This window comes from Aedes albopictus, chromosome 1 (genome assembly GCF_035046485.1).
Source record: "Aedes albopictus strain Foshan chromosome 1, AalbF5, whole genome shotgun sequence".
NCBI classification, from domain to species: domain Eukaryota; kingdom Metazoa; phylum Arthropoda; class Insecta; order Diptera; family Culicidae; genus Aedes; species Aedes albopictus.
Genome location: NC_085136.1, coordinates 310,687,475 through 310,713,954, shown reverse-complemented (window position 1 = coordinate 310,713,954; position 26,480 = coordinate 310,687,475). Strand labels below are relative to the sequence as shown.

At 39.7% G+C, this 26,480-nt stretch overlaps 2 protein-coding genes across 4 annotated transcripts in view; one reads left to right on the top strand and one right to left on the bottom strand.

Moving 5' to 3' along the window:
- Positions 1–5,771: 5,771 nt before the first annotated feature.
- On the top strand, positions 5,772–7,968 carry LOC109423540 (putative transporter SVOPL). Of its 2 annotated transcripts, XM_019698525.3 has the most exons (6): positions 5,772–5,963; positions 6,030–6,121; positions 6,186–6,233; positions 6,297–6,621; positions 6,677–7,648; positions 7,710–7,968. In XM_019698525.3, the coding sequence occupies exons 2-6, from the start codon at positions 6,094–6,096 to the stop codon at positions 7,903–7,905; spliced, it is 1,569 nt and encodes a 522-aa protein (XP_019554070.2). In that variant the 5' UTR covers positions 5,772–5,963; positions 6,030–6,093; the 3' UTR covers positions 7,906–7,968. The 2 variants fall into 2 exon arrangements, with proteins under 2 accessions (XP_019554070.2, XP_019554069.2); XM_019698524.3 differs by having other exon boundaries at positions 5,775–6,121.
- A 10,150-nt stretch (positions 7,969–18,118) lies between these two features.
- The window catches only part of LOC109423542 (probable Rho GTPase-activating protein CG5521), a 45,211-nt gene continuing 36,849 nt past the window's right edge, over positions 18,119–26,480 (bottom strand). For both annotated transcript variants that reach the window (XM_019698526.3, XM_019698527.3), the window contains 2 exons: positions 26,252–26,463; positions 18,119–26,181 (listed from right to left, as the gene is read on the bottom strand). In XM_019698526.3, the coding sequence (XP_019554071.2) occupies positions 25,880–26,181; positions 26,252–26,463 (514 nt within the window). In that variant the 3' untranslated portion in view covers positions 18,119–25,879. The remainder of the gene's footprint in view (positions 26,182–26,251; positions 26,464–26,480) is intronic.

Below are 26,480 nucleotides of genomic sequence, written 5' to 3'. Positions count from 1 at the left end.
TCCATGGCTCTTTGTCTCCAGTTCCGTACTCTGCGTAGGGTCTGTAGATCGTCCTCCACTTGGTCGACCCACCTAGCTCGCTGCGCACCACGTCTTCTTGTACCGGTCAGATGACTCTCGAGAACCATTTTAGTCGGGTTGCTATCCGACATCCTGATGACGTGACCCGCCCACCGTAGCCTCCCGATTGTCGCGGTACCCGGGCAGAGTTCAAGTACTGACGATCAAAATGTGATATTGGTTTGTTTGAGATAAGAGGTAAAAGTACTGAAAATAATAGCAAAAATTTGTTCTTGAACCATCTGACCAATAGCAAAATATGATATTTGAAGATCAATCAAATAGCTCACTGCTATTGGTTAGATCTTACCAAGAGCTAAATGTGCTATGGTGATGATGTTCCAGGAGTAAAATTGAGATATTTGTTTCAGTACTTTTACCTCTTATCTCTAACAAACAAATATCAGTTTTTGTTCTCCATATCAAAATATGCTATTATTGAGCTTTTTCCCTCTGTTCGGGTATGGACGATGGTTGGTTCTCTCAGCAGCTGATGCAGCTCGTGGTTCATTCGCCTTCTCCAAGTCCCGTCTTCCATCTGCACTGCGCCGTAGATGATACGGAACACATTCCGTTCGAAAACTCTAAGGGCGCGTTGATACTCTGCACATAGGGTCCATGCTTCGTGCCCATAGAGGACTACCGCTCTGATCAGCGTTTTGTAGATAGTTAACTTCGTGTTACGGCGAACTTTATTCGATCGTTGAGTTCTGCGGAGTCCAAAGTAAGCACGATTTCCTGCCACAATGCGCCTCTGAATTTCACTGCTGGTGTCGTAGTCGGTGGTCACCAGTGAGCCAAAGTACACTAACTCTTCAACCGCCTCGAATTCATCACCGTTGACAGAAATTCGTGGTGGCGGGCGCGGTGATTCCTCCCTGGAGCCGGGAGCCCTTTGCCATCATGTACTTTGTCTTCGACACATTAATGACTAATCCGTTTCGCCTGGCTTCACTCTTTAGTCGGATGTACGTTTCCGCCATCGTCTTAAATTTACGAGCAATAATATCAATATCAGCGAAACCAAGCAGCTGAACGGACTTCGTGAAAATCGTTCCACTCGTGTTTATCCCCGCTCTCCTAATTACACCCTCTAAAGCAATGTTGAACCGCAAGCACGAAAGACCATCACCTTGCCGTAACCCTTTGCGAGATTCGAAGGGACTCGAGAGTGTCCCTGAAACGCGAACTACGCACATCACTCGAACCATCGTCGCATTGATCAATCGTATCAGTTTATCCGGGAATCCGTATTCGTGCATAATCTGCCATAGCTGTCCTCGATCGATTGTATCATACGCCGATTTGAAATCGACGAACAAGAGTGATGTGTGGGCACGTTGTATTCGCGGCATTTCTGCAACACCTGGCGGATGACAAACTTCTGAAGATCGTCATGAAAATCGACTAGCGACATCCCAATAAGCAATAAAGAGATCGATCACTGACTGAACTCCTGCGGTAGGATCCAATCTAGTCGGTCCATCATTCAGTACCAAACTACCTAGCGTCCAAGCATATGGCTAGTTTCCACCTGGTAACTAATGGTCACGTAAAACTTTTGCAATCAAAATTACTTAAGCGTTCGCAGTTGATAAGTAATTTGCAGCCGGAAAGATTTCCCAACAGATGGCACTGTCATGCGATGCTGTCAGTCATGTTGTTAATTTTCCGTACGGAATAATATGTCGATGTATTATTCCGTGAGTAAAAATGACATTTCTCTTTCTTTTTTGTTTCTTCTTTCGCACCAAAGACGTAAGTGTGCATTAAGCTGTTAGTACACAGGGGCCTTAGGCCTGTAGTACACAGGGTCAAATGTTTGACAAGGAAAGAACTCGAGAAACAACATCAATTTGAAGCGGAAAACGCAATGGGGCCGGCAATGGAATGAGGAAGCACTGCGGTATGTACTAAAAAATCCGCAAGTATGCCGCTGCGGTAAAACACAATGAGCGCAGATTTCCTGCGGTTAATTTAAAAACAACTTCAGTTCGTTTGTTTCCTGGAAGAAAGGAATTATGTGAGAATCTGCAGCATTGTTCTTGCTCTGTCTTGCTCTATCGAAAGAAATCTGAGGTTTCCTAGCTCTAAAAAATTCCTAAAAGAGATCTTTAAGCAGTTCCCCGATATTTCCTCTAGAATGTCCCCCAGGAGTTCACGGGAATTTATTTATCCAGAAGTTCTCCTCCAGTTCTTCCTCCAGGAGATTATTACTCCGGAGTTTTCCGGATATTTGCGTGGGAGTTCCCCGGAAATGCCTCCAAAAGTTCCCCGTTAATTCCTTCAGGTGTTTGCCGGGAGTATATCCAGGAGTTCCCCTTGAATTCTTGTAGGAGTTCCCCGGAAATTCCTGCAGAAATTCCCTTGGAATTCTCCAATAAGTTTCCAAGAAATTCCTTCAGGAGTTTCCCAGGACCTCATCTAAAATTACCTCGGGAATTCCACCAGAAGTTCACCAATAATTCCATCAGGAAGTTTCCGGGAAATTTTCCAGGAGTTCCTCTGAAATTCGCGTGCAATTCTTCCAGAATTCCTGCAGGACTTCCCCGGAGGGATTCTTGGATGAATTTCCCGGAGGAATACCCGAAGGAATTCATAGAGCAATCACCAGAGGATCTTCTGAAGCAAATCTCCAGAAATTCCTTCTGAGATTTCTCCAATAATTCCTCCAGAGATTCCTCCAAAAATTTCTCCGGAGACTGCTTCAGGAATTCCCCTGGAGATTTTTCCGAGGAATCCTCGGAGGAATTCCTGGAAAAATCCTCGGAGAAATTCCTGGAGGAATTCTTGGAGGAATCCTCGGAAGAATTCCTGAAGGAATCTCCGGAGGAATTTCTGGAGAAATTCTGGGAGGAATTTCTGGAGGAATCTCCGAAGAAACCTCCCGAGGAATTCCTGGAAGAATCTCCGGAGGAATTTTTGGAGCAATTTCAGGAGGAATCTCCGGAAGGTTTTCCCCGAGGAATTTCCGAAAAAAAAAATACTGCAGGAATCTCCGGAGGAATTGCTGGAAGAATCTTTGGAGGAATTATTAGAGAAATCTCAGGAGGAATTTCTGGAGAAATCTCCGGAGTAGAAGGAATCTCCGGAAGAATTCCTGAATGGATACCTGGAGGAATCTCCGGAGAAATTATTGGAGAAATCTCCCTGATGAAACTCCTGATGTAATCTTAAAAGAAAATCCTGGAGAAAATCCAGAAAAAAATATAAAAGGAACACAAAAATTTACTCCTGAAGAAGATCTAGAAGGAGCTTCTGAAGGAATCCCGGAAGAAGTTGCTGGAGGAAAATCCTGATAAATAATTCCTGGAGAAATCCCAAAAGGAATTCCTTGATAAGAAACGCCCAGAGAAAACCTAGACTAGAGAAATCCCAAATAGTTCTATTTAAAAAAAAAACTCCTGGAGAAATCTTAGAATGCATTGCTATAGAAATCCTAGAAGGAACTCTTGGAGTGATCCCGGAAGGAATTCTTGCAGGAATCTCCGAATAATTATCTGAGTGAACCCCGGTAAAAAATACTAGATAAATTCCGTTTGAAATTATTGGATGATGGTTCGAAAAAACTCCTAGTAGACTCTTAGAAAACACCTCTGGAGAACACCCTGAAGGAACTCCTAGAAGATGACATGCTATTAAACCCTGGAAAAAAATGCAAATCTCAGACACATTTTATGAGAATCCCCGGCGAACCCTGATGGATCCTGATGAACACCTGGAAGAATTTCTAGATGATTTCCTGCTTAATCCCAGAGAAAAACCTTCGTACGGAATGCCAGAAGATTCATCACAAAGAATCCTTCGTGGATCTTCATTTCCCGTGAAGCTTTGTTCCAGTATTTCTTCAACAACTTTATAAAGTAACCGCCGGAGTCCTCCCACCGTAGTCCGAATCCCTAAATTAGTTCTCTCTGTAATACCATTAAAAGTTCTCCCAGAATCCCAGCGCAATGTCTCTCGTCAGTATTTTCCTTGGAAAGCTTCACAACTCCGTTGGAATCTCACTATCTGGATTTTCCCCCAGAATCCTACCCAAAAGTTTTAAATTCAATCATTTTCCCCACACGCGCGCAAAAAAAGTACATTTCAATTTCAATAACATTTCCAGAGGAAACGAACGAAATTTCTCTTAGTCCAAATCGTAAACAACCTGATGCCCTTTTCTTCACATCCTTCTTACAGCATCGTTTCGTTAAAATGCTGTCACTTAAACAAATGTCAAAATTACTTACGGAAAAAGGTGAAATTTTACTTGCGCGCTCTACTTGGCAACAGGTAACTTAGCCATATCCAATAACTGACGCAATCGCTCACCTCTTAAAGGCACGGACACGTTCTATGCTTCCAGTGAGCTATTCGCTCTTTGAAGGAAGCACGACACTAGACAACGGACTAGCATGCAACGCCCAGTGGCACAGCCGAAAACTTTTCCTGACAGCTGCGGCGGGAATCGAACCCGCGCTGCTTAGCGCGATGCGACTAAGCGCTTGGTGACACTAGCCGCACGACCACGAAGCCACCACGTGTACCTTTAAGCGATCCCCATGATGGATCACGTACACTGCAGGCAGCTGCCGAACGATGCATACCTATAACGTTGCTTCCTAGTCCAACCATGTTCTTTTGAGCCATGTATTCACTTGCCAAAGGGAAAACTGATGATTACCGCGATGGCTTTAAGTTCAGTCTCCAGCTGCACAACTTATGTGGTATATCATCCCTTACCGCCAGTGCACTGTGGCGTTTGTGTGTTGCTTGATATACCATTGATACCTACTCCCCAAGGTTCGATAACTTTTCAATTGCTCAACTGCTAGAGCAATTTCAAATCTTTTAGCATGCTGTCACAGATATGTGTGTTGTCTAAAAAAGTCGTTGTGCTCTTGTGCACAGATAACCCACAGACTTCGTTAACGATCGAGCATGTTTCAAATATCTCGACACGAATCACATGAGACCTTGAGCTGAGGTTCTGGTGCACTGTCATAGATGACTTTGGTAAACATTCTTCACCTAACGTCGGTCTATTGTGTGACGTTAGTATTACGCTTCTAATACCCGGAGTTCCATTGGACAATGCAATATCACAACGTAGGGCTGTTGTTCAACATGATCTTGATGAGTTATCACTCCCGTCAAAATGGTTGAATACCATACTACGATGAAAGTCAGTTCATTCATAAATTTACAAAAACAAATCAAAACTCAGGAAATAAATGAAAAACTTAAGCTTGCTAGGAAAAGCTAAACAGGAGACTCTACAATACTGTCCATGCAGTAACTTCAAAACTCTAGTTCTTAAATGAAGTAGTCGTATCAACAGTTTGTTGTATCAGTTGGATTTTGTTAACACTGTTTGGACTTAGACAACATCAAATTGATAGTTGAAACAAGTCAGGGATTAAAAATTGATAGTTGTTTTTGGAATAATTTTTCGATTTTCCAGAAGATGATAGACAATGTAATGTTGAAATATACTGACGATACAACAATAAATACAACAAAAAGTGGTGAAGACTTTGCTGATGCAATCTGCCTTCATATTGGGCTAGGTAACAAGAAAGATTCCAAATATACATAATGCAAAAAACACGCTTCTTCCGTGTATTATCTTCTCGTAGAATCACGCAAATTTAAGGCACTCACTTTTTTCCCCGCTCACGATAATCAGAAAACAAACCGACTCGTTGTTGTAGTGCTGATAAGACATCCAAAACGAGAGCAAAATTGTGCCATTCATCTGTGAGTAGAATCCCAACGACGCGACGATGAAGACTACACTCAGACTGTTCCGTTCAGAGATGATTTACGATTTGTGTATTTTGAAAGTTTATTGCTTGCTATAGCCAAACACCATGTGCGCGATCCCTTAGATTGCAGGGGATCACTACATCAGAGTGGTAGGATCACGTTTTTTCGTACAACAAATTATAACACCGAAAACCGTTGGCTTTTTCCATCAACAGATGTTCGCGACCAGCTGGCGTCACTTCGTCTTGAGCAACGCAAGGAGCGAGCGAGTTGACAACGATGGAAGCCATCGAAAGGAAGGGTTCGGGTAAGTGCTTTGAATACGGAGTCCGCGGACATGATCGATCGAAGTTTTTTTCTGTGAATTACAGTGACCAAATCCAAAGGGATTCCGATGGATGACGCTCTGGCGTTGGCAGGTAAGTTAACGAAACAAGACTTCACGGAACTTCATGGGACTTGATGAATGATGATCATTCCAGGCTTCGGAACCTGCAACGTGGTCCTGATCCTAGTCTCGGGAACCATCTTGGCCTCCTTCCTGTTGGAAATCCTCGGCGTCAGCTATATCATCCCGGTGATCGGACAGGACCTGGACGTGACCACCAAGGAGAAGGGAGTTCTCAGTGCGGTAGGTTTTGCCGGGGTTATCGTCAGTTCGCATCTGTGGGGATTTCTGGCGGACACGCACGGCCGACGCAAGATCATCATCCCGGCGTTGCTTATCTCGTTCGTTATCAGCGTGATATCTAGCTTCACGCCCTATTTCTGGGTCATCGTCTGTCTTCGGTTCTTGGTTGGATTTTTGTAAGTTGATGTAAATTTCTAAAAGCGTAGCCACTGATCAAGTTTATCTTTACAGCGTCTCCGGGCCATCGGCGGCGACCTACGCTTACCTAGGCGAGTTCCACAGCCGCAAGAATGCATCCCGAGCTATCATGGGAGCTTCCGTAGTGTTCGGAACAGGCGGAATCCTTCTACCGGGACTGGCCTACATCGTGATCAACCAGGGCTGGGAGCTACCCATCCCGCTACTGGGCATCATCTACCGACCGTGGCGACTGTACTTCATTGTTTGCAGTCTTCCAGGGTTGATCAGTGCCTTGATCTTGCTCCGATTCCCGGAAAGTCCCAAGTTCACCTTCAGCCAGGGTGACACCAAGCAGGCGATCGACGCCATACAATGGGTTCACCGATTCAACGGTTGCTGTCGAAAGACAGCTCCCCTCCAAATCGAGTCAATTCAAGAAGACGAGGAAGATCGTCTGGAACGTGAAAAGAGAGCCCTGTTGCGCAATACCAAGGGTTGTCTAGCCCTCATGAGGCTAGTGTGGAACCAAACGGCACCGCTGTTCATGGCGCCCCATCTACGAAAGACGGTGATCGTGTGTATTCTGCAGTTCGGCACGTACCTGGCGGCGCACGGAATGTTCATGTTCTTCCCGGAGATCGTCAACCAGTTGGTGATCGTGAAGGAAAGCGATATGGGAGCGGCCACCATGTGCCGAATCCTGGAGCAGTATGGGAACTTCAGTGTGACCAATGAGGAAAGCGAAGGCAGCCAAATGATGGCACCGGCTGCTTTTCAGCTTTCGTTTGTTTTGGAGTTGATCTACGCCGTTGGTTTTGCGGTTATTGGGGTGATCATCAACGCCGTTGGGAGATTGCCTCTGTTGGTGTTCATCTTTGAGACTTGTGGCGTTGCCGGGCTGCTATTGTTCGTGGTGGACGTACCAACAGCGGTCATTTGGCTGTACATTGTGTTTCTGTGCAGTGGGTATACGGCGGTTATGGTCAACGCGATCATCGTGGATCTGTATCCGACGAGTTTGAGGTGAGTCGTGGAAAAGAACTGAGATGTAGAGGTTTTCATTAACGGGAAATTCTTATTTTAGAGCAATGGCCGTCTGTATAGCACTGATGATCGGTCGTTTGGGAAGCGTAGTCGGATCCAATATGCTAGGGATACTACTGGAGGAGAACTGTGAACTGACATTCGGCATAGCTTCGGTCTTGCTGGTCATCTGCGGAATCTTAGTGTTCTTCATTCCAAACATCAATCAACGAGTACAGTCCAAGACAGTTTCGTGATGAATAGGAGATATGGTGATCACTAAATGATTCACTTAATTATACAGTACAATAGGCGTCAAACTTAATGTTCTTTAACCGTTATGTGTCCGACAAACTTTTTGCTTTTTTCTACACCGTGCTTTTTAAATGGGCGCTGGGTACCCGGGCACCCTGTCGGCCACATAAGGGTTAATGATACACATACAATGTTGTTTTAATTCTTAGTATGCAAACCTTTTTTGTCATCTTCGATGTTTGTTTTTTAAAATATCTGTCAAATTAGGGTATCGAGGAACCAAATGAGGTTCTAGATTTGGTTTGAACTCAAGTTCTAGATTTGGTTTGAACTCAAGTGTTACGTCCTAATGTGTCTATGGTTGAGCAGTGTATTTGACAGTGAATCTTTCTGCCCTAACCTATTAAAGGACACAAAAGCTAGGTTCTTTGTTTGCGATCCAAATTTGATCCTTTCAGCGTATCAACCCAATTAGTTTCGCCAGAAAACCATGTTTTGACATAATTTGCTAACTCATGTCTGTTCATTTAACTGTACGCTACTTCTAAATCAACGGTGAGTCGATAAGTTGTACATCATGGTTGAACACCTGGTTCAACGTAGTGTGGCTTTTCGGCATTGTATGTAGATTCGAATCTGAAGCCGTTCAGTGGAGAAGTGTTGTGTCTTGCCAAAGTCTTTACAAACATACAACTTTTTAATGAACAAAAGTCTACGATGTGTATCGTAAATTGTTTTGTCTGTCATAAAATATTCTACCCAGTTTTATAGAATGGGCACCAATACTGGGCACCATAAAACCTTCGCATATCGTTCTGATCCATACTTCCTTGCGGTTAAGCTATCATACTTTCTTCGACCTGCCTTCCCAAGTAACAATTTTAATTTTATCAAAGTTTTTTAGCGATTCAAAAATCCTAAACATAAAACCATTGATGCCGACTTGAAAATGCTCTCGAATTCTTGTATGCCTCAATAAGCCCACGTTCTGGCTAGTTGGCCCAGTCTTATTAGGGTCTACAGGACTTCGTATGCAAACCGGCTTAGGATTTCGGGTTGTATCATAGTTTTATCAATCTTCTAAATAAAACCATCTTCTGACTTGTCAAATAATTGTTTGTTCTCAATGTTCGATCGTCAGAATAAATTATGCTTGGTTTGTATGATTTAATTTGATCTTAAGCTGTACGTGAAATAATAAAATTGAGTAATATTTTTTTCTGTACTTACATAAATTATCCCAGCTAGGCGACATATTTTTCTGATAAAACTCTGTGTTCCTGATGATTCCTCCAATAGGGCAAACCCTCCTGAGGTAGTCATAACTGAGCTCATGATAGAACTAGCAGTTTTATCACAGCATATTTTTGGTTTATGTTACGGCCACGAAATCTTTTGTTGGTTTTATTCATTGCCTCACAGTTTTGTGTATTTGTTTACAAAAAAAATCTCTTCGACAACAACCGCAAATGCAAGTTCTATTGAAATGGTATATAATAAGTGATAAAACCAATTCATGTCTACTTGCAAGTCTTTAACTGAAGATGTTTATAGCAGAAGTTATATAATAGTTTTATGGAACGACAAAGGTTCAAATTAAAAAACTATCACATAAAACCTGTGGAGCCTTTTATGTGATATTGTGGAGCCTCGTAGCCGTGCGGTTAGGGTCACCAAGCTTCTAATCGCACCATGCTGTGGGGTGAGGGTTCGATTCCCGCTCCGGGCGATGAAACTTTTCGTGAGAATAATTTCCTCTCCGTATCCACTGGTGCATGCTCCGTGTGTCCTTTGTCTAGTGTTAAGTTTCATATTCAGTCTGTGCAGCCTTTGGCTGAAGACGGTGTCCGCGTCTTTTTTAAAACTAATTTAGAACAACTAGCTTTTTGACATGCTGGTATAAAACCAGGATAAAACATGAATAAACCTTCAAGGCATGCTGATTTTTACTTGGGTTCTCATGCTACGAAACGAAACGAAACGAATCTCTTACTCTGGCTACCCTGTACCGTTCATTGTTCAGTCAGGTATAACTCGAGCATTCCACTTCTGAACTGGCTCCGGACGGTATTCTTCTTGTCCGCCATTCATTGACAGTTCTCATCGGACCAGCCGTTGTACTGACGTCACGATACTCTTGCGTTGTTGTCATTGTTTATGGGCAAACTTCAATACTTTTCCCAGACTGTTGACATTGCCAAATTCATTGGTCATATTTGTTTAATTCATATATGCTTTTGATAATTTATAAATAGTAAATTATAAAATCGTCAATATGATCAGGAATTAGTTTGGACTTTTTAATTCATTTTGAAATGATATGTGAATTGACAATAAGTTTTCTTCATGGAATTCTTCATGGAGTTTTCATCCGTCTATTTTCCCAGAGATTCCTCCAGGAGTTCCTAAAGAGGTTTTTGTAAGGATATCACTGACCAATTCTCAAAAAATCCTCCAAGAAGATAGATTTCAACATGCATTTTTTTGGGGATTCCTCCAAAGATTCTCCCGGGGATTCCGTGAACTCCCCATGGGATTCTTCCAGATTCCCCCCTTAGTATTCGTTTAGGAATTCCCACTGGGATGCCTCCAGAAACTCCTTCTGCAATTCCTCAAGAAATTATTCTAGAAAACTCTCCATCGATTCCTTGAATGATTTTCCAGGGATTCCTCCAGGATTTCCTTAAGGGATTTCTGCAGAAATTTCTCTGGAAATTCCACCAAGGATTCTACCAGAGATTTCTCAAGGAATACCTCTATGCACTCTTACAGGGATTCCTCCAGAGATTCATTTGGGAATTCCTCATAGGATTTTCTTCTTGGTATTCATCCAGGAATTGTCACTGGGATTCCTCCAGTATTCTCCAGAGATTCCTCAAAGTACTCCTTCGCGGATTTTTCTAGGGATTCTCCCATGGATATCTCTATTTGTCTCGAGGAACTAATAATTATTTTATTTTAGAAGAGTTTTATGTTAGTTTTAAGATGAACCATTGTCATTGAAATGGGGATTTCACCTGTTGACGAATAAACAATAAATATGGACATCTTTAGACATTCCTCTGGGATTCATTTTCTCCAGGCATTTCTCTTTCAGGTATTTCTCCAAGAAATCCTTTCAGGAATTTTTCTGGTGATTTCTCCAGCAAATCGTGCTAGGATTTCTTCAGGACAACTCATCTCGGGACGCCTCAGGCAAATCCAGCTGGGATTACTCCAGGAATCACTCCTGAGATTCCGCTAAGAGTTTCTTCAGGAATTCTTCCAAGGATGTGTCCAGGAATTCACCCTCGATTCTACTTCTATGAATTTCTTCAGGAATTCTTTCAGAAATTCCTACAGATATTCTTCTAGAAAAGCTTCTAGGAATTTCTCGCGGAATTCTTTCAGGAGTTTTCCTTGGCATTTATCTTAAAGTTACAGCTGGAAGTAGGTAAACTTAAGTAATTTCTGCTGAGGTGCTCCAGAAATTCCTCCAGGAATATCTCAATGGAAGAATTTTCCCAGCGATCCCTTAGTCCAAGGACTCATTTATGGATTTCTCCAGCGATACCTCCAGGATTATCTCTCTGGGTTCTTACAGGTTTCTGAGTAGGTATTCTCTTCTAGAAATTTCTGTAGGGATTCTCCAGAAATGTATCCAGGCTCTAGAAATTCCTCTATAGACCCTTCTATGGGTTTCTCTAGGGATACCTCCAGGGAATCTTCGAAAAATACTGCACGACTCCTCCGAGAAATCATCCTAAGATTTCCCTGAAAATGTATTCAGTTTCTTCTGGGAAACATTTGACTATTTGACTTTTCAGCGTTTGATTGCTCTGACATTCATATATGCACACAACAGAAACACGTGTTTGATAAACAAATTAAGATTTGAATTATGAAAAAAAAATCCACGTGCTCCGGTGGGAATCGAACCCACGACTCCCAATTCGCTAGACGGGCGCTTCTTTCCTCCAAGCTACGGAGCCACTTGACCATCTCCTTCCCCTGAAGGCACAAAACTAATTTCGATTCCACTAACGTACATGGTTTGTTCCTTTTCACAATCCAAATCTCCTTGAGATGGAAATAGATGACCATCTATACGTCTTTCTTCATTTCATTCATCGACATCATGTCATCTTATTAACAGCATCTTTCGGATGCCTGTTCCGATCGGAATAAAAGCTAATCCTACTCAGTATTGTTGTTCTACCTGCGCATAGCAGGTTTAACTACACTCAGTATTCAAATCAGTTCTTTGCAGACAATTATTCTTCTCAATGTGTTAGTGAAATCTGACATTCAAACGAAATCTTCCTAAGAATTTAACCATTTGCTACTCGTTTAAAAAGAATTCCTATTCAAAGTTTCGAAAACATTTGACCTAGTGCTGCTTAGCATTGCTGCTGAACAATTCTTTCGAGATTTTATGAACAAATCCTTAATTTACGTACGAATGCTTACCCTGGTTTCTAGACAGTAGTACTCGTAACTTTCAAAGCCAACACTGCTCAAAAATCGAATAAGAGTTCACGATTGAGCTTATGATGCTCAGAGGAGGAGAACGTGCCTCTGGAGCCGACCTACTGATACCTGATGATGCTTAGAATGGTCTGTATGGTTCGATGAAAGTCTTCTGAACAGATTTTGCTTAGTTTGCTGACTAGAATTATCTGGTAACAGTCCTGAGTACAATTTATCCAAGATGATGAACCCGGAGAGTACCTAAAGGAATTCATTATCAAGTTCGAAACAGATTTATTGGCAGAGATTCCTGAGCAGGATGCGCTCGAAACTAAGTAATGTCCTTCCTGAGAAAGTATTTGCTCAAGCGGCTTTGAGCAAGATTCGCACGGGGAAAGCTGATAAGGGTTTGTTGAAAAAGCAGGATTTAATACTGTTAAAAACGCTCTGAGCAGGATTAGGCATTTGCTCTTAGAGTTTTGACTAGAATTAGCTCAAAAAGTCCTCAGTGATCAGATAGTCCAGAACATGATTTACTTAGGGTCCACAGCAAAAACCGCTCAGAGATTTACAAGTAGGATTCACACAGGGAATCCTAAGGATCATGAAGAGATCTGATTAGGGTCCTGAGCAAAAAGCTTCTCCAAATTCTGAGCAAGATTCTCTCAGAGAGTGTTGAGCAGGATTCACATCGGAGAGTGCTGTGTAGGATTTGCTCAGAGGACAGTTTAGAGAGTCCAGAGTAGCAGTTGGCTTAGATTCACTTATAGATTATTAGCCGGATTCTCTGCATGCATTCTCTACATGCAGATAATTCACTCCAAAAATTATAAGCAGGACTCGAAAGAAAGGTCCAAAGTATGATTCAGACACTTGCAGGATTTTTCTCTAAGTGTTCATTAATTTCATGTACATGTTTCGGTGAAAAGACTCACTCAGGATAGATAACCAAAGAGTCTGGAGTTAGGATTTATTCAGATTCCCCAGGAAAAGTCAATCAGAAGTTCTGAGCATGATTTGCTCAGAGAGTGCTGCGTGTGAATCAGTGCAGAAGTAGCCCAGAGGCCATTGGGAGAAAATTCCCTCAGAGAATTGTGAGCAGGATTACCTCAGAGAGTTGTAAAGAAGATTCCTACTACTCAGTCCAACAAAATTCTATCAGAAAGTAGGTACGGAGTAACGTTCACTCAGAGACCTGAACAAGAGGTACTCACAAAGTTTTTTGCACGATCTGATAAGAGAGTCCAAGCAGACTCCTGCGTATGATTTGCTCAAAGTGCTATTAAGAATCTAAAGAAGGATTCCATCAGAAAACTCAAAGAGTTCTGAGTAGAATTCGTTAAAAAAGTTAGAGAATTTTGTAAAATATTTAATCGGAAAGCCTGAAGTCAGATCAGCTACACTCACACAATGAATCAATGGGATAGCTGCTTGGGACTAACAGGCATCTTCAGTGTGTGAGCGTTGGTGGTCTTTTATCGTTTTATGTTTAAGCGACAATGGCGCCTACTGCGTCAAGTTTCCGGTCAATGTGGGAAGTGATGATTGCAATCGCTTGTTGCCAACAGGCCGTTGAATTCTCTGCACCTGTACAAGGTCATGCGGATGTCGGTGTATTGGTGCGAAATGTTTTTATTTTTTGGCACAGGGTTCATACATTGGTCCATTGATACCAGGCGAGAAGTGTAAAGATTACTGTGAAGCGGCACAGTTCGCCAGGTTGCAAAACTTGTAGGCGTTATATGACAGATTGATCCTATGCTGTAATGAAAGTTGGACGGAAGGGAAACGGTTTTTTTTTTCAAATCCGTTTCGGGTTCTAGCGATCGCTACGAACATACGAATATACATGAGATGTATGTGCAGGAGAGAGAGGAATTAGATAGAAAGATACAAAGTGTAATGCCCGCTGAAGTCAGAAGAAGTGAACACGGCCGGCGGTTGATCCGTGCATTTGTAGACATGTGTTTAAATAGTTGTGGTAGTAGTGATGATGTGCGGTTTGACATAAGTTAACAAAAGAGCTTAATCATTGTTATTGTTGTGACGGTGCTATAGTTAGTCAAGCAATAAAGCTAGCTGGGTTGTATTTCGATCCAGTATTCTTCTGTGTTGTTGCTCAAACATAACACAAAGTAGAATAAAAGGGACGAGCCAGGGATTGAACCTAGAAACAAAAACTTCAGAGTAGAATTCACTTTAAGTCCTAAAAATGAATTCGCTTATATAGTTTATAAAAAAAATGTTCAGGGAATTTTTAAATTGATCCATTCAGAGAGCTTTGAGCAAACTTAAATCAAAAAGTTTGAGATAGAATTCACTCAGATTTCTAAGCAAGAATCGTTGAGAGAGATTCGAATAGAATTCACTCAGAGAGTCCAGAGTAGAATTTATAAAAATGTCTGTATGACTCAGAGATCACTAAGAAAGAGTCCAAAGTAGGAATCGATACACTACTGAGACTTCCCAACAAGAGTAACTCAAAAGTTTTTAGCAGGATCGGTTCAGTTCAGAGGGGTATACACACGGTTCGCTCATATAGTCAATTTCAGAAGGAGCTCGGACAGTCTTGAGCCATTAGTCGTCCATTAGTTTGTCGGATTCACTAGCTTAAACAGAGTTGAAAAGAAGAATCACTCACAGTCCTGACTCCGGATTCAATCAGGAAATACGGAGTAACGTTCTCTCAAGAGACACTTACAGAGGTTTTCGCACAATTTGACTACAATTTCCGCAAACAACTGTAAAGAATCTGCAGCAGGATTGAATCAGAAGGTTTGGAGTAGGATTCACTTAAGAGCCTCGAGAAAGAGAAGCTGAAAATTTTCTGAGAAGGAACGGCTCAATAAAGTCCGCTCATGCAATTTTGAACGTGATTTGCTCAGAGAGTTCTAAAGAGGGTTCGGTTAGAGAGCCCTGAACGAGAAGCACTCAGAGAGTGGTATGCGTGGTGCGCTCAAAAAACTCTAAAAAGAATGTATCCACAGTTTTGAGCAGAATCAAAACTCAAAGTTGAGAGTACAATAGTCCTAAGCTTGAATTCACTCATCAGCTCTAGGTGTGGTTCGTTCAGAGAGTTCCTACAATAATCTATTTGAAAAGCTTTGAACAGAATTTAATCACAAAGCACGGGACGGAGAAGCACTCATTTAGAGACCTGAGCAAATAGACAGTCACAGAGTTTTTAGCATGATTTGATCCAAGAGTTTTCAACAGAATTCGATTAAAGTACTGTGCATGATTTGCTAAAAAAAAACCTTGAAGAATTTTAAGCAGACTGTCAGATTCTGCTTTTAAGTGAGATTCACTCAGAGCCTCGAGCAAGAGTTACTCAAAGAGTTCTGAGCAGGATCTGCTGAGAGAATGCTGCGCAGAGTTCGCTCATATAACCGTGTGCGTGATTTGCTCAGAAAGTTTAGAAGACGATTCACTCAGAGATAGACCTTAGCCATTAGTAAGCCCGAAAGAGAATCCAGAGCAGGAACCGTTCACATAACTCTTAGTAGGATTCCCTCACGGAGTCCTCAAAAGAGTATCCTGAGGAGATAAAATCAGAGAGTCCAGAGCAGGGACGTGCAATTTCGCAAGGAAAACATGACGCACGAAAGCTATAGCAAATCGTTTCCCATGCGACGGCACTGCTGCGATGCTTCATAACTCACACTGCAACACGCTCGTTCATTATTGCTACTGAAACAAGTGTGTTTGAAAATTGAAGTCAAACACTTTAGATTTTCGTTTCAATTGTGGGTCATTGAAAAATTTCAATGTGCTAAAAACACTATTTAAAACAATTTTTCAAATAGTGGTGCACGCCAATAGAATGATCATTATGTTTTATGAGAAAGGAACACAAGTTCGACCGCTTAAATCCAATTAACCGGCACCTGTAACCATTGAGAGACTAACGCGCAAGAGTGAGACACTACTGCTCTGCCGAGTGAAGCACAAGCAACGCCACCCCGAAGAGAGACTACCGAGTGCTACGATGAATGAGAACGTTTTCCGAATCGAAAAGAAGTACTCGAATAGTGTGTCAAACAGATAAAGTGACTCATTCAAATGTTGCATGAAAGTGTCTCATTGAAACGAAATTAAACGCCCCTGGTCCAGAGAAGTATTCACACGAAATTCTGACCAAGAGTTGCATGGAGATTTTTGAACATGTTTCGTTAAATGCGATCTACATGAATAAAATACTCTCAGAGATATCTCCATAATAGCGAAAATAAAACGAAAGCAAGTTTACTTTTATAATGACCGCAATAAACCTAGCAGTGTCGTAGTTTCTGCTTTCCACCAACAGATGTTGTTACTAATCGAACGGATCGCCATCTATTGATTTTAAACAGTTTTATTGTGGTAATAATGAATGCCAGAAGGAGATTTGTTTACTTCTAAAATCTGGCTTAATGGATATCTTCAAGTATACTACAAAACATTTCATCAATGGTTTTCATAAAAGTAGTAATAAAAGTATGAGTTTTAATTATTGCTGTAATAAAACCCTAATAAAAATCAAACAAAACCAATCAGCAATGGAATTGTTACTTGGGATTTGTCAGCACTAATGTAAAATTCAAAGAGGGATTCTCTCATAACCGTGCAGGATTTGAGAGCTGGTGAGTCTTAAGCAGAGAATTCTGCTGAGAGTCCTGTATTTACCCAAGAGTGGTAAGGAGTTTTAAGCAGAATCAGAAAGTTTAGAGCGGCATTACCAGAAGAGTTTCGAGCAAGAGGCACTAAAACTGTTCTCTGAGCAGGTTTGGCTTTGAGATGAGCCTGACTCCTGGATGTGATTTGCTCAGAGAGAGTTCGAAAAACGATCCAGTTAGAGAGTTCTAAGCGAGAGTCACTCATAGATTTCTAAGTAAGATTCGCTCTGAGAATTTCAAGATTTGATTTACATAAAGAGTTCCACGTAGAATTCATTCATATAATTAGGCGCATTATTCACTGAGGAAACTCTCAACGAATCCACTCAGAATGTTTTGAGTAGGATACAAATAAAAATTCAGCATAGAATTCACTTGAAGTCCTGAGCACGAATTCGCTCATCTAGTCCTATGTATGATATGTTCAGAGAGTTCTAAAAGAGATCCATTCAGTTAGCTCAAACAGAATTAAATCAGAAAGTTTGGAGTAGAATTCACACAGATTCCTGACTAAAGAATCGGTCAAGAACATGGACCGATTTCGCTGACTGAATCCTGAGGTGGAACATCAAGAAATCCATTTGCAATTTTGCATACAAACTTTAGAGGCACATATCTGGCGAACGAACCATCGAATCAATACACTTGTTCATCCTGGATTTGCTCACTTGAAAAAAGAGGCAAACCGAGCGAATTTGTTTACGAATTTTTAAGAATGGTGCTCTTGAAAACGTGAGTAGGGGTCCAGGTCGGCCATTGTGGCAGCCATATTTGTAATCACTGATGTTTCTGCTTAAAATCTGAACAGGATTAGCTTCTACAGTTTTGTGCAGAATTCACTTGGAGTACTGGTAAAGACGCTTCTTTCAAGAGCTTAGGCGTTCACACAGTGCGCCCTGAATCAAAACACTAAATTGAAAATGGCGCTTATAGATGGTTCAGCACCGCACAAAAAACCCACCCCAATTCGAATTGATTTTCTTTCGTACTCACCCGTTCTGGTGCGCGCCACTTACGGACGGCCCTCTGCTTCCATTCCAGCCCGATGTGATACTTCACAGCACGGTTGTTGTCATCGAATCTAGAATAAAAGACAAGAAAACAAAAACAGTTTCATTCAGCCTGACGATGGGAACCATTTTGCTGTTTTATTTCAGTTTTAGATTTTTTTTCTGATTTTGTTTTTCAACGATTTTTTTTTCTTGGGAAGTGTGTTAACAAATTACAAACTGCTGTAGTATGTATGGTAGGTAAATCGGAATCTCTTTTGAAAACTTTTTTAGATGTAGCAATTGTATAGGGTTATGTTTTAGCTGCTTTATTCACTTTTTTCCTATAGCAAAAACGTGTAAGAATTTGGTAAAAAACATGAAAGCCAAAAATACCTACTCAGTTCTGTCTAGTTTTTTTTTCTTCTCTGTTCAATCGAGCTCGCGCTTGCGTCAAGGATTCTTTATCAAAAAGGTCTACTTTTCTCCTGTTCAGTTTCGGTTTCGGCTATACCTACTAGCAGCATTTAATAGTACAAATAACAACGGCTGGTACAAAATCTTCCAGTCACCACGTTTTTTTTTTATTTCTCAGTTGCGGCCTATGATTCTTTCTTCTCTTTGAATTAAATAGTGATTTTGCATTTTCTTTTCATCTTCTGTTACTTATCTCAATATATTAATAGTCCTTATCTAGGTGTGTTTTAATTCAATTAGAAAGAGAATAACGTGAGTTTAACTTTTGCGTATTTATCGTTTGATTTAAAGGATTTCTGAATATTCAAACATCGATATATTGAGTTTTCAATAGATTTGTATGAAATTGAAGATGAAAATTCACAGAAAGCAATTCTTTTAGGAATTCACACGAACACGTTTCAATGCTTCCAAATGAATGAGCTATATTTGCTTAAAAACTGCTTCGGTTTTTTTTCTCTCACAATTTTTTTTTTGGAATTCCTTTGATTTTTTTTTATTTATTTGCAAACTTCTTCGCCAATACCTTGAGCTTTTCTTTAACGAATTTCCGGCAGAATTGATGAAGAAATCATCGGGGAATTTCTTATGAAGTTTCAGAAAGAATTCCTTATGAAATTTCTAGAAAAATTCCGAAAGAATTGGTCGGATTCCTAATTCCTAAAAAATGTCCTAGATTTTGCTGGAGAGATACCAGAGGAATATCTGGAAGAAACTCTCAAGAAATTACCAGAAGAATTGCTCAAGGAATTTTTGAAAGTATTTTTGTAAAAAAATGCAGAAGGAAGTCATAGGTAAAATGCCTAAGAAAAAGTCGTCGTAAAAATCCTAAAGAAAATTTCTAAGAAATCCCTGAAAAAAAATTGCTGGATAATTACAGAAGTTTTTGCCTGGAAAGTTCATAAAAAAAGATCGTTGGGAACAATTAGTGGAAGAATTTGTCGGTTTCTTGAATTCCGTTTTTTTTTATTTCATCAGCAAATCTTTTATGAATTCATTTGGGAAACATCTTCCGGAATTCATTTGACAAATTCCTTCAGTAATTACATTACCGAAGCAAATGAAGACATCATTTTCAATGCAATTAAACGCACTGTCAGGGGAATTCTTAAAGCATTGCCAGAGAAGTTCCCAAAAAAATTGAAGGATTCCAAAATTTCTAAAAAAAATGACGGGGGACTTCGTTAAGGAATTGTCTGAAGATTTTTTGTGAAAATCCTGAACAAAAAAAAAACTTCCAGGAATTGCAGTAGGAATTTTCTAAGGGATTGTCTGAAGTTCGCTCTGAAAAAATTTCAAAGCGAACTTCCCGAGAACTTTCTATGCAATGCCAAAATTTTTGAAGGAATTCCTCCGAGAAATCCTTAAAGGACTCTTCCGGGAATCCTTTTAAAGATTCTGTCGGTGTGATTTGCTCCGGCAGTTTTTTTTTATGAATTCTCTGGTAGTTTTCCACAGAATTCCAATAACATTTTCTCAAAGGATATCTTCGCAAAATTGCTTGGGACATAACCTTTTGAAATTGATCCGGATTTCTGAAGATTTGTTTTGAAATTTCTTTTTTTTTATAAAGACTTGCATTTGAGAAATTCATTTGGGAATCATTTTTCGGAATTCATTTGGGAAAACTATGCCAGAATTTACTTCAGTAATTACATTACCGAAGAAAATTGTTAAATTATTTTCAAAGGAAGGAAACACTGCAGTGGGAATTCTTCAAGACATTGTCAGAGAAATTCCTAAAGGAATTGACGGATCCCTAAATTTCTTAAAAAAATGACGGAGGACTTCGTAAAGGAACTATTTGAGGAATGTCTTGGAAAATCCTGAACAAGAAGCTCAACAGAAAAGCTCTTGGAAAAAATACCAGGGGAAGAATTTCATCGGAAAATAATTCTCGAATTGACGGAATTCCCGAAAAAATACCGAAAGAATTTTAGAACAAATTGCACAATGTCTGACTACATAAATTACCGGAGAAATTTGCTACGGAATTATCGGAGGAACTCCTAAAGGTATTTCCGAAGAAATTCCTAAGCGAATATGTCCTCCGGGAAATCCTTAAGGAACTCTTACGGGAATTTATTCTAAGATTCCGTCCATGATTTGCTCCGGCATTTTTTTTACAGAATTTTTTGATATTTTCTTACATAATTCCATTTTTTTTACTTAATTCTTCCAGTAATTTATTTGGAAATTCCTCTAATTTTTTTTAGCAGACTCCTTCGGAAAATTGCTTGTAAATTTTTTAGACATAACCTTTATAAATTGATCCAAAAACTCTTTTAGGAATTCCTAAAGATTTTTTTTCCAAAAATTTGGAAAAACTATTCCGGAATTTCCTTCAGTAAATACATTATACAGGAATTGAAGACACTGTAGTGAGAAGACATTGCCAGAGACATTCCTAAAGAAACAGACGGATTCCTAAATTCCTTAAAAATGGGAATTTCTGGGAAAATCCTGAACAAATTGCCAGAGAAAAAAAATGACAGGTAAAGAATTTCTTCCGATATTGCTGTAGGAATTCCCGAAGCTTTTCTAGAAAAAATGCCATATTTACAATATATTATTACAACATAATGTCTTAGAATTTACTTAGAAATTCCTCCAGCAACTTTTATAGCTGACTCCTTCGGAAAAATGCTTGAGAAACTCCTTCAGGAATTCTTCAGACATAGCCTTTAGAAAATGATCCGAAAACTCCTTTAGGAGTTTCTGCAGATTTTTTATTCAATTTCATCGATTCAGGAATTCATTTGGAAATCGCCTTGGAAGCTCTTCTGGAATTGCTGGATACCTAAAAATGTTGCAGAAATTATCAAATGAAATATGAAATAGGGGACGGATTCTTCGATAAATTGTAGAAATAGGAATAAGGAAATTTTGAAACACAAATGCCAGAGTGTTGTTGAATACACTGCCGGAGAAATCATTGAAGAAACTGCTAGCAGTATTTGCTGAGAAATCCCAACAGAAATTGTCAAAGCATTACCAAAATAAGCTGTCGGAGGAGCTTTTTGCCTGAGAAATTCCTTAAGAAACTGTTGGAAAGGGTTTTAAAACAAATTGCCAGAGAAATTCTTGACAAATAAATCGAAAGAAGAAAGGAATTGTGGAAGAAATTTCTGAAAATAGATGCCAAGAAGTTTTGAAGAAATGGCCGTAACGATTATCAGAAATCATAAACTTCAGAAAAATACTTAGAAGAATCAGCAGAAGAATTTCTTGAAGATTTACTGAAATAATTCCTCAAAACTATGCTAGAAGAATGCTGTTGAGAATGTAGAAGTGATTTTTCAACAAATTGCATGAGGAATTCCAAAAGGAAGTTTCGAAGAAATTTTTGAGAGAATTTTCAAAGAAATTACTTAAGGAATTTTCGAAGGTATAACTAAAAGAATTGCGGAAGATATTAGTTCAGAATTTGCCAAAAAATCCTCTATGAATTGGAAGAGAATATTCCGGTGGCATTTTTCAAGAAATTGCCTGAGGTATTCATGAAAAACTGTCGAAAGAGTTTTTCGGTCGGATACTCTAAAAAAATGGTGGAATTAGCGTAAAAAATTCAAGGAATCGCCATGTACATTCTTTAAGATTTTCTAGAGAAATTGGAGGAAAAAATATAATAGAAGTTCCTGAATAATTGCCGGAAGAATGCCAGAAAAAAATTCCTGATGAATACCCAGAAAAAAATTACGAAGAAATTCCCAAGCGAATTTTCATATGACTTTGCTAGGGAATACCCAAGAATAATTCTGAATGACTAGGAAATCGAAAAGTTATTTTCAATGAACTTTCTACATGAAAAAATGCCGAAGAATTAAAAAAAATTTTAGAAACTTTCTCAATAAATTGCCGAAGTACTTCCTGAAAAAAAAAATCGGAGGAATTTCCAAAAAGATTGATAGAAGGATTTCTGGAATTCTTGTAGGATGAATACCTAAAGAGATACACATTTCTAAGAAATACTTGTTGGTGAACACTTTTCACCCACAATTTACGTAAAAAAAAACCCCTGACAGAACATTTCGCTTTTAGCACGAAATGAACTCTTGACTTTCATTTCGTGGGGTCTTCCACGATACTGTGGCATTTTATTATAATACTATTCTACCATAGACACTAAACAGACACCGTGTGTAGTGTAGACATTCCTTCTTCCAGGAAGTTTTTCAGAAATTCCTCCAGGAAATTTCTTAGGAATTCCTTCAGAAATTATACCAGAAATACCTACAAGAATTCTTTACAGATTTCTCCAGCAATTTCCGCAGGATTTCTTTCAAAAATTCACCCAGAAGCTCCTCCAAAATTTTCTCAGAAATTCTGTCGGAAATTTCCTAGAAATTCCTTCAAGGTTTCTTCGAAGATTCCTCCAGAAATTTCCCAACGATTTCCAATAGGAAATGCTATCAGGAATTTCCCCAGGAATTGCTTCAGAAATACCTCAGGAACTATTCTAGAATTTTCCCCCAGGAGTCCTTTAGGAATTTCCAAAGGAATTTCGTTAGGGATTTTTCCATATTTTTAACGGATAGTTATTCAGGAGTTTCTCTGATAATTCCCATGAGAACTCTTTCTATTCTTCTCTCAATCAACCAGAAGCTCCTCCAATAATTCTTTCAACAAGTCTGTCGAAAATTTCCTCAAGAATTTTCCCAGAAATACCTTCATTGCATTCCTCAGAGATTCCTTCATGAGTTCCCTCATTATTTCCGTTGGGAATTTCAAAAGGAATTAATGCTGAGATTGCCCAGGAATTCTTTCGGGAAGTTTCTCAAAAAATGTATGTATTCCTCTAGAAATTCTCCCTGAAATTCTTTCAAGAATTTTCCCAGAAACTTCTTTAGAAACTTCATCAGTAATTACTGTAGGATTTTCTTTTGGAATTTCAGAAGGAATTCCTGCAGGAATTTTCCTAGGAACTCCTCCAGGAATTTCCGCAAAAATTGATCCATTAATTTCCTCAGGTATTGCTGTAGGAGTTCCACTAGACATGTTTCAAACACTTCTTTAAATCTACCCATTTATTTCTTAAAGAACTCGTTCAGAAATTATTTTTGAATTTTCCTCAGGAATTCTTGTAGGAAATATCCCCAGAGATTAATTACCAGATAAATTGCCGGAGGAAATCATAAAAATGGTGGAAACCAACTTCAAACAGTTGCCAACAGTTTGAAGGAATTTTAAAGAAATTGTATAACAAATTCTTGAAGAAACTACCTGAGGAATTGCTGAATAAATATAGCTAAAGGGACCCCCAAAAAGATTGCCGGAGGAATTTTTCAAGAATATAGCAAAAGCAATTTTCTATGGAACTTTTAGAGAAATTGATAAAGAAATTTCTAAATAAATTGACGGAGCAATACCGGAAAGAATTCCTTAGGGAATTTCTTAATTAAAAAAGAATTAATGGAGATATTTTTTTCAATATTTTTTTTTGGAAAAGCTATGAAAGAATAGTAGGTATTTCTAAAAAAAATCGGAAAATTAATCAATACATTCCAAAGTACTTTTCAGTCAACCAGTGATCGTATACGATGTTGCATAGGATAATAAACTGGAGGCGATATGCGTACATTTTACATGCGTCTAAATGGAGGCATGCACGCATCTGGCCTCCACTGTATCATCTTATGCAACATCTTTTACGATTACTGGTTGTCTGGGTTACCTACAAAGTACTTCTGAAAGAATAATTGGAAAATTCAATAGACATGCTGCTGAAAGAATTCTTCAGAGGAAATCTTGAGAACAGTTACTGGAGAAATTGCCGAAGAAAATTATGAAAATGCTGCAGGCAATCTTCAAGCAGTTGCCGGAAGAATTTCTGAAATAAAATGTAGAAGTTTTTTTTAAATTTCTCAAAAAAATCTTCAAGATATTGCCTAAGGAATTCCTTAATAAGAAGTTGAAAGAAAAACTAAAAAGATTGCCGGAGGAATTCTTCAAGAATTTACCTAAGCAATCTCCAAAGGAACTTCTAGGAAAATTATTGAAGGAGTTTCAATTTCTAAAGATATGTCCGGTCGGAGCAATACCGGAAGAAATTGTCTAGGGAATTTCTTAATTAAGAAAGAATCAATGAAGACATTTTTTTTTTAATACGCTTTCTGGAGGAAGCTTTGAAAAAATGGCCGGAAAATTCTCAAAAAAAAGTCGTAAAATTATTCAATAAATTGCCAAAATACTTCCCGAAAGAATTTTCGTGAGAATTTCCGAAAAAAACAGAAGATTTTCTTGAATTTCCCAACAAACTTTTGAAGAAACTGCCACGGGATTCCTGAATAAGTAGCTGAAGGAAACCCCAGACATATTGCTGAAGGAATTCTTTAAAACTTTACCGGATCAATTCCCAAAGGAACTTCTAGAAAAATTCTTAAAAAAAACTGTTCCAAGTATTCCAAAAACATGCCACAGGCACTTTACAAACAATTTGTGGTATGAGTTTTTGAAGAAAATAGCGCAAGAATTCCCAACAAAGTTGCCGAATTCTTCATGAGGAAGAGTTTCTTAAAAATTGATGGAGGAATCCAGATATTTATTTACAACGGTTTGAACATTTCAAAATCCTGAAAATCAAACTCATGGGCACGCACAGCGCAATCTATTGGAGGTTCAATTCGTTCATCGTTTTCATTATTTGTTTTCATAAATAACATTCAAATGTTCGCATGAGACGACGACGTTAGGACGAATGGAAAACAGATTACCTCAATAAGTGATAAATACAAACAATTATTCCACGTTTGGAGGGACAATAGGTAGATTTTCGCTTCAACCACATTAACCTACAATACTTTTTAAAGTGGAGTTTTTGCTTTTTGGAGTGTGCTAGAACTTTTTTGTTTTATTCGTAGAATATTGTTTTTTTTTTTCGTCTCTGTTAAAGCTACCAACTAACTTAATGGATGTGTTATTTGTAACTCGTCAAATAGATATTATAATATAATGGTTTAAATAGAATACAACGAAACTTAAAAAAAAAAGTTATAAAAACAAACAAAAAACAGGACAATAAATCAGTTTCAATAAAGTTACTAAAGTTAAGTTTGAGTAATAATAAAGAAAAAAAATAAATGGACGCCATCTTGTCTCACAATCGAGTGTTTTGATACTTGTTTTTTGATTACTTTACTCTGTAAGTATGTCTGTCTGTGACTGTCTGTATGTGTGTCTCTGTGTATGTGCATGATTTAAAGCTACAACGAACCGGGTTTTCACTTGCCGCAGAAGCAACCGGAGATACCAACCTTTTCCATGGCACCCCGCACCGGTTGATACTGGTGCGAATGGTGCCCTCCCGGAGCAAGTGGTTGCCGCTGCTGCAGGTGATCCGAAGCCGGATCTGTGGTGTGGTACAGGTCTTCCTCGCTACTGGTACTGGCCAGGAGCTACCACCAGTCTCATTTGAACTTGGTGCGACCCGGCAGGGTGGGGCTTTCCGGCGGGGTGGCAGCACTCGACGGGTAGTGATGGTGATGGTGGGGCAGAGTGGTCGGAATGCCACCCGTTCCACCCGTGGGTACCGTCGTAACGGCCGACAGTTTCGGGGGTTGTTTCGCTACGGTGCTTGGTTTGAACGTGTGGTGCAGTTTGCGGAGCGGTCGAGGCGAGGGCTGATCCAGCGAGGTTCCACTCGACGCCATGACCGTCTGCTGGGTGACCTCACGGGCCGTGGCTACCATTTCCGGGTGGTGGATCCAGGCTGCGTTGGGAATTGAAGGAGATAAGGTTAAAACTTCTTGAACACCACAACTCTTACTTAGATGACTTACTCTTCGACGATGTTCGGCTGTGATGGTCGATCAGTGCCGCCGCCAGCGGGGCCGACCCACCGCTTACGACACCGCCCATGGCCATCGCTCCTCCGGTAACCGTTCCCTGCGGTGGAATCGGACTAAATATCCGCGCCGTAAAGTCTTCGAATGTGTTGTTCTCTTTGTGCCGCATTGCCACCGTATCCAGCGATCGATTCCTCTCCTCATAACTAGAATGGAAGCAAAA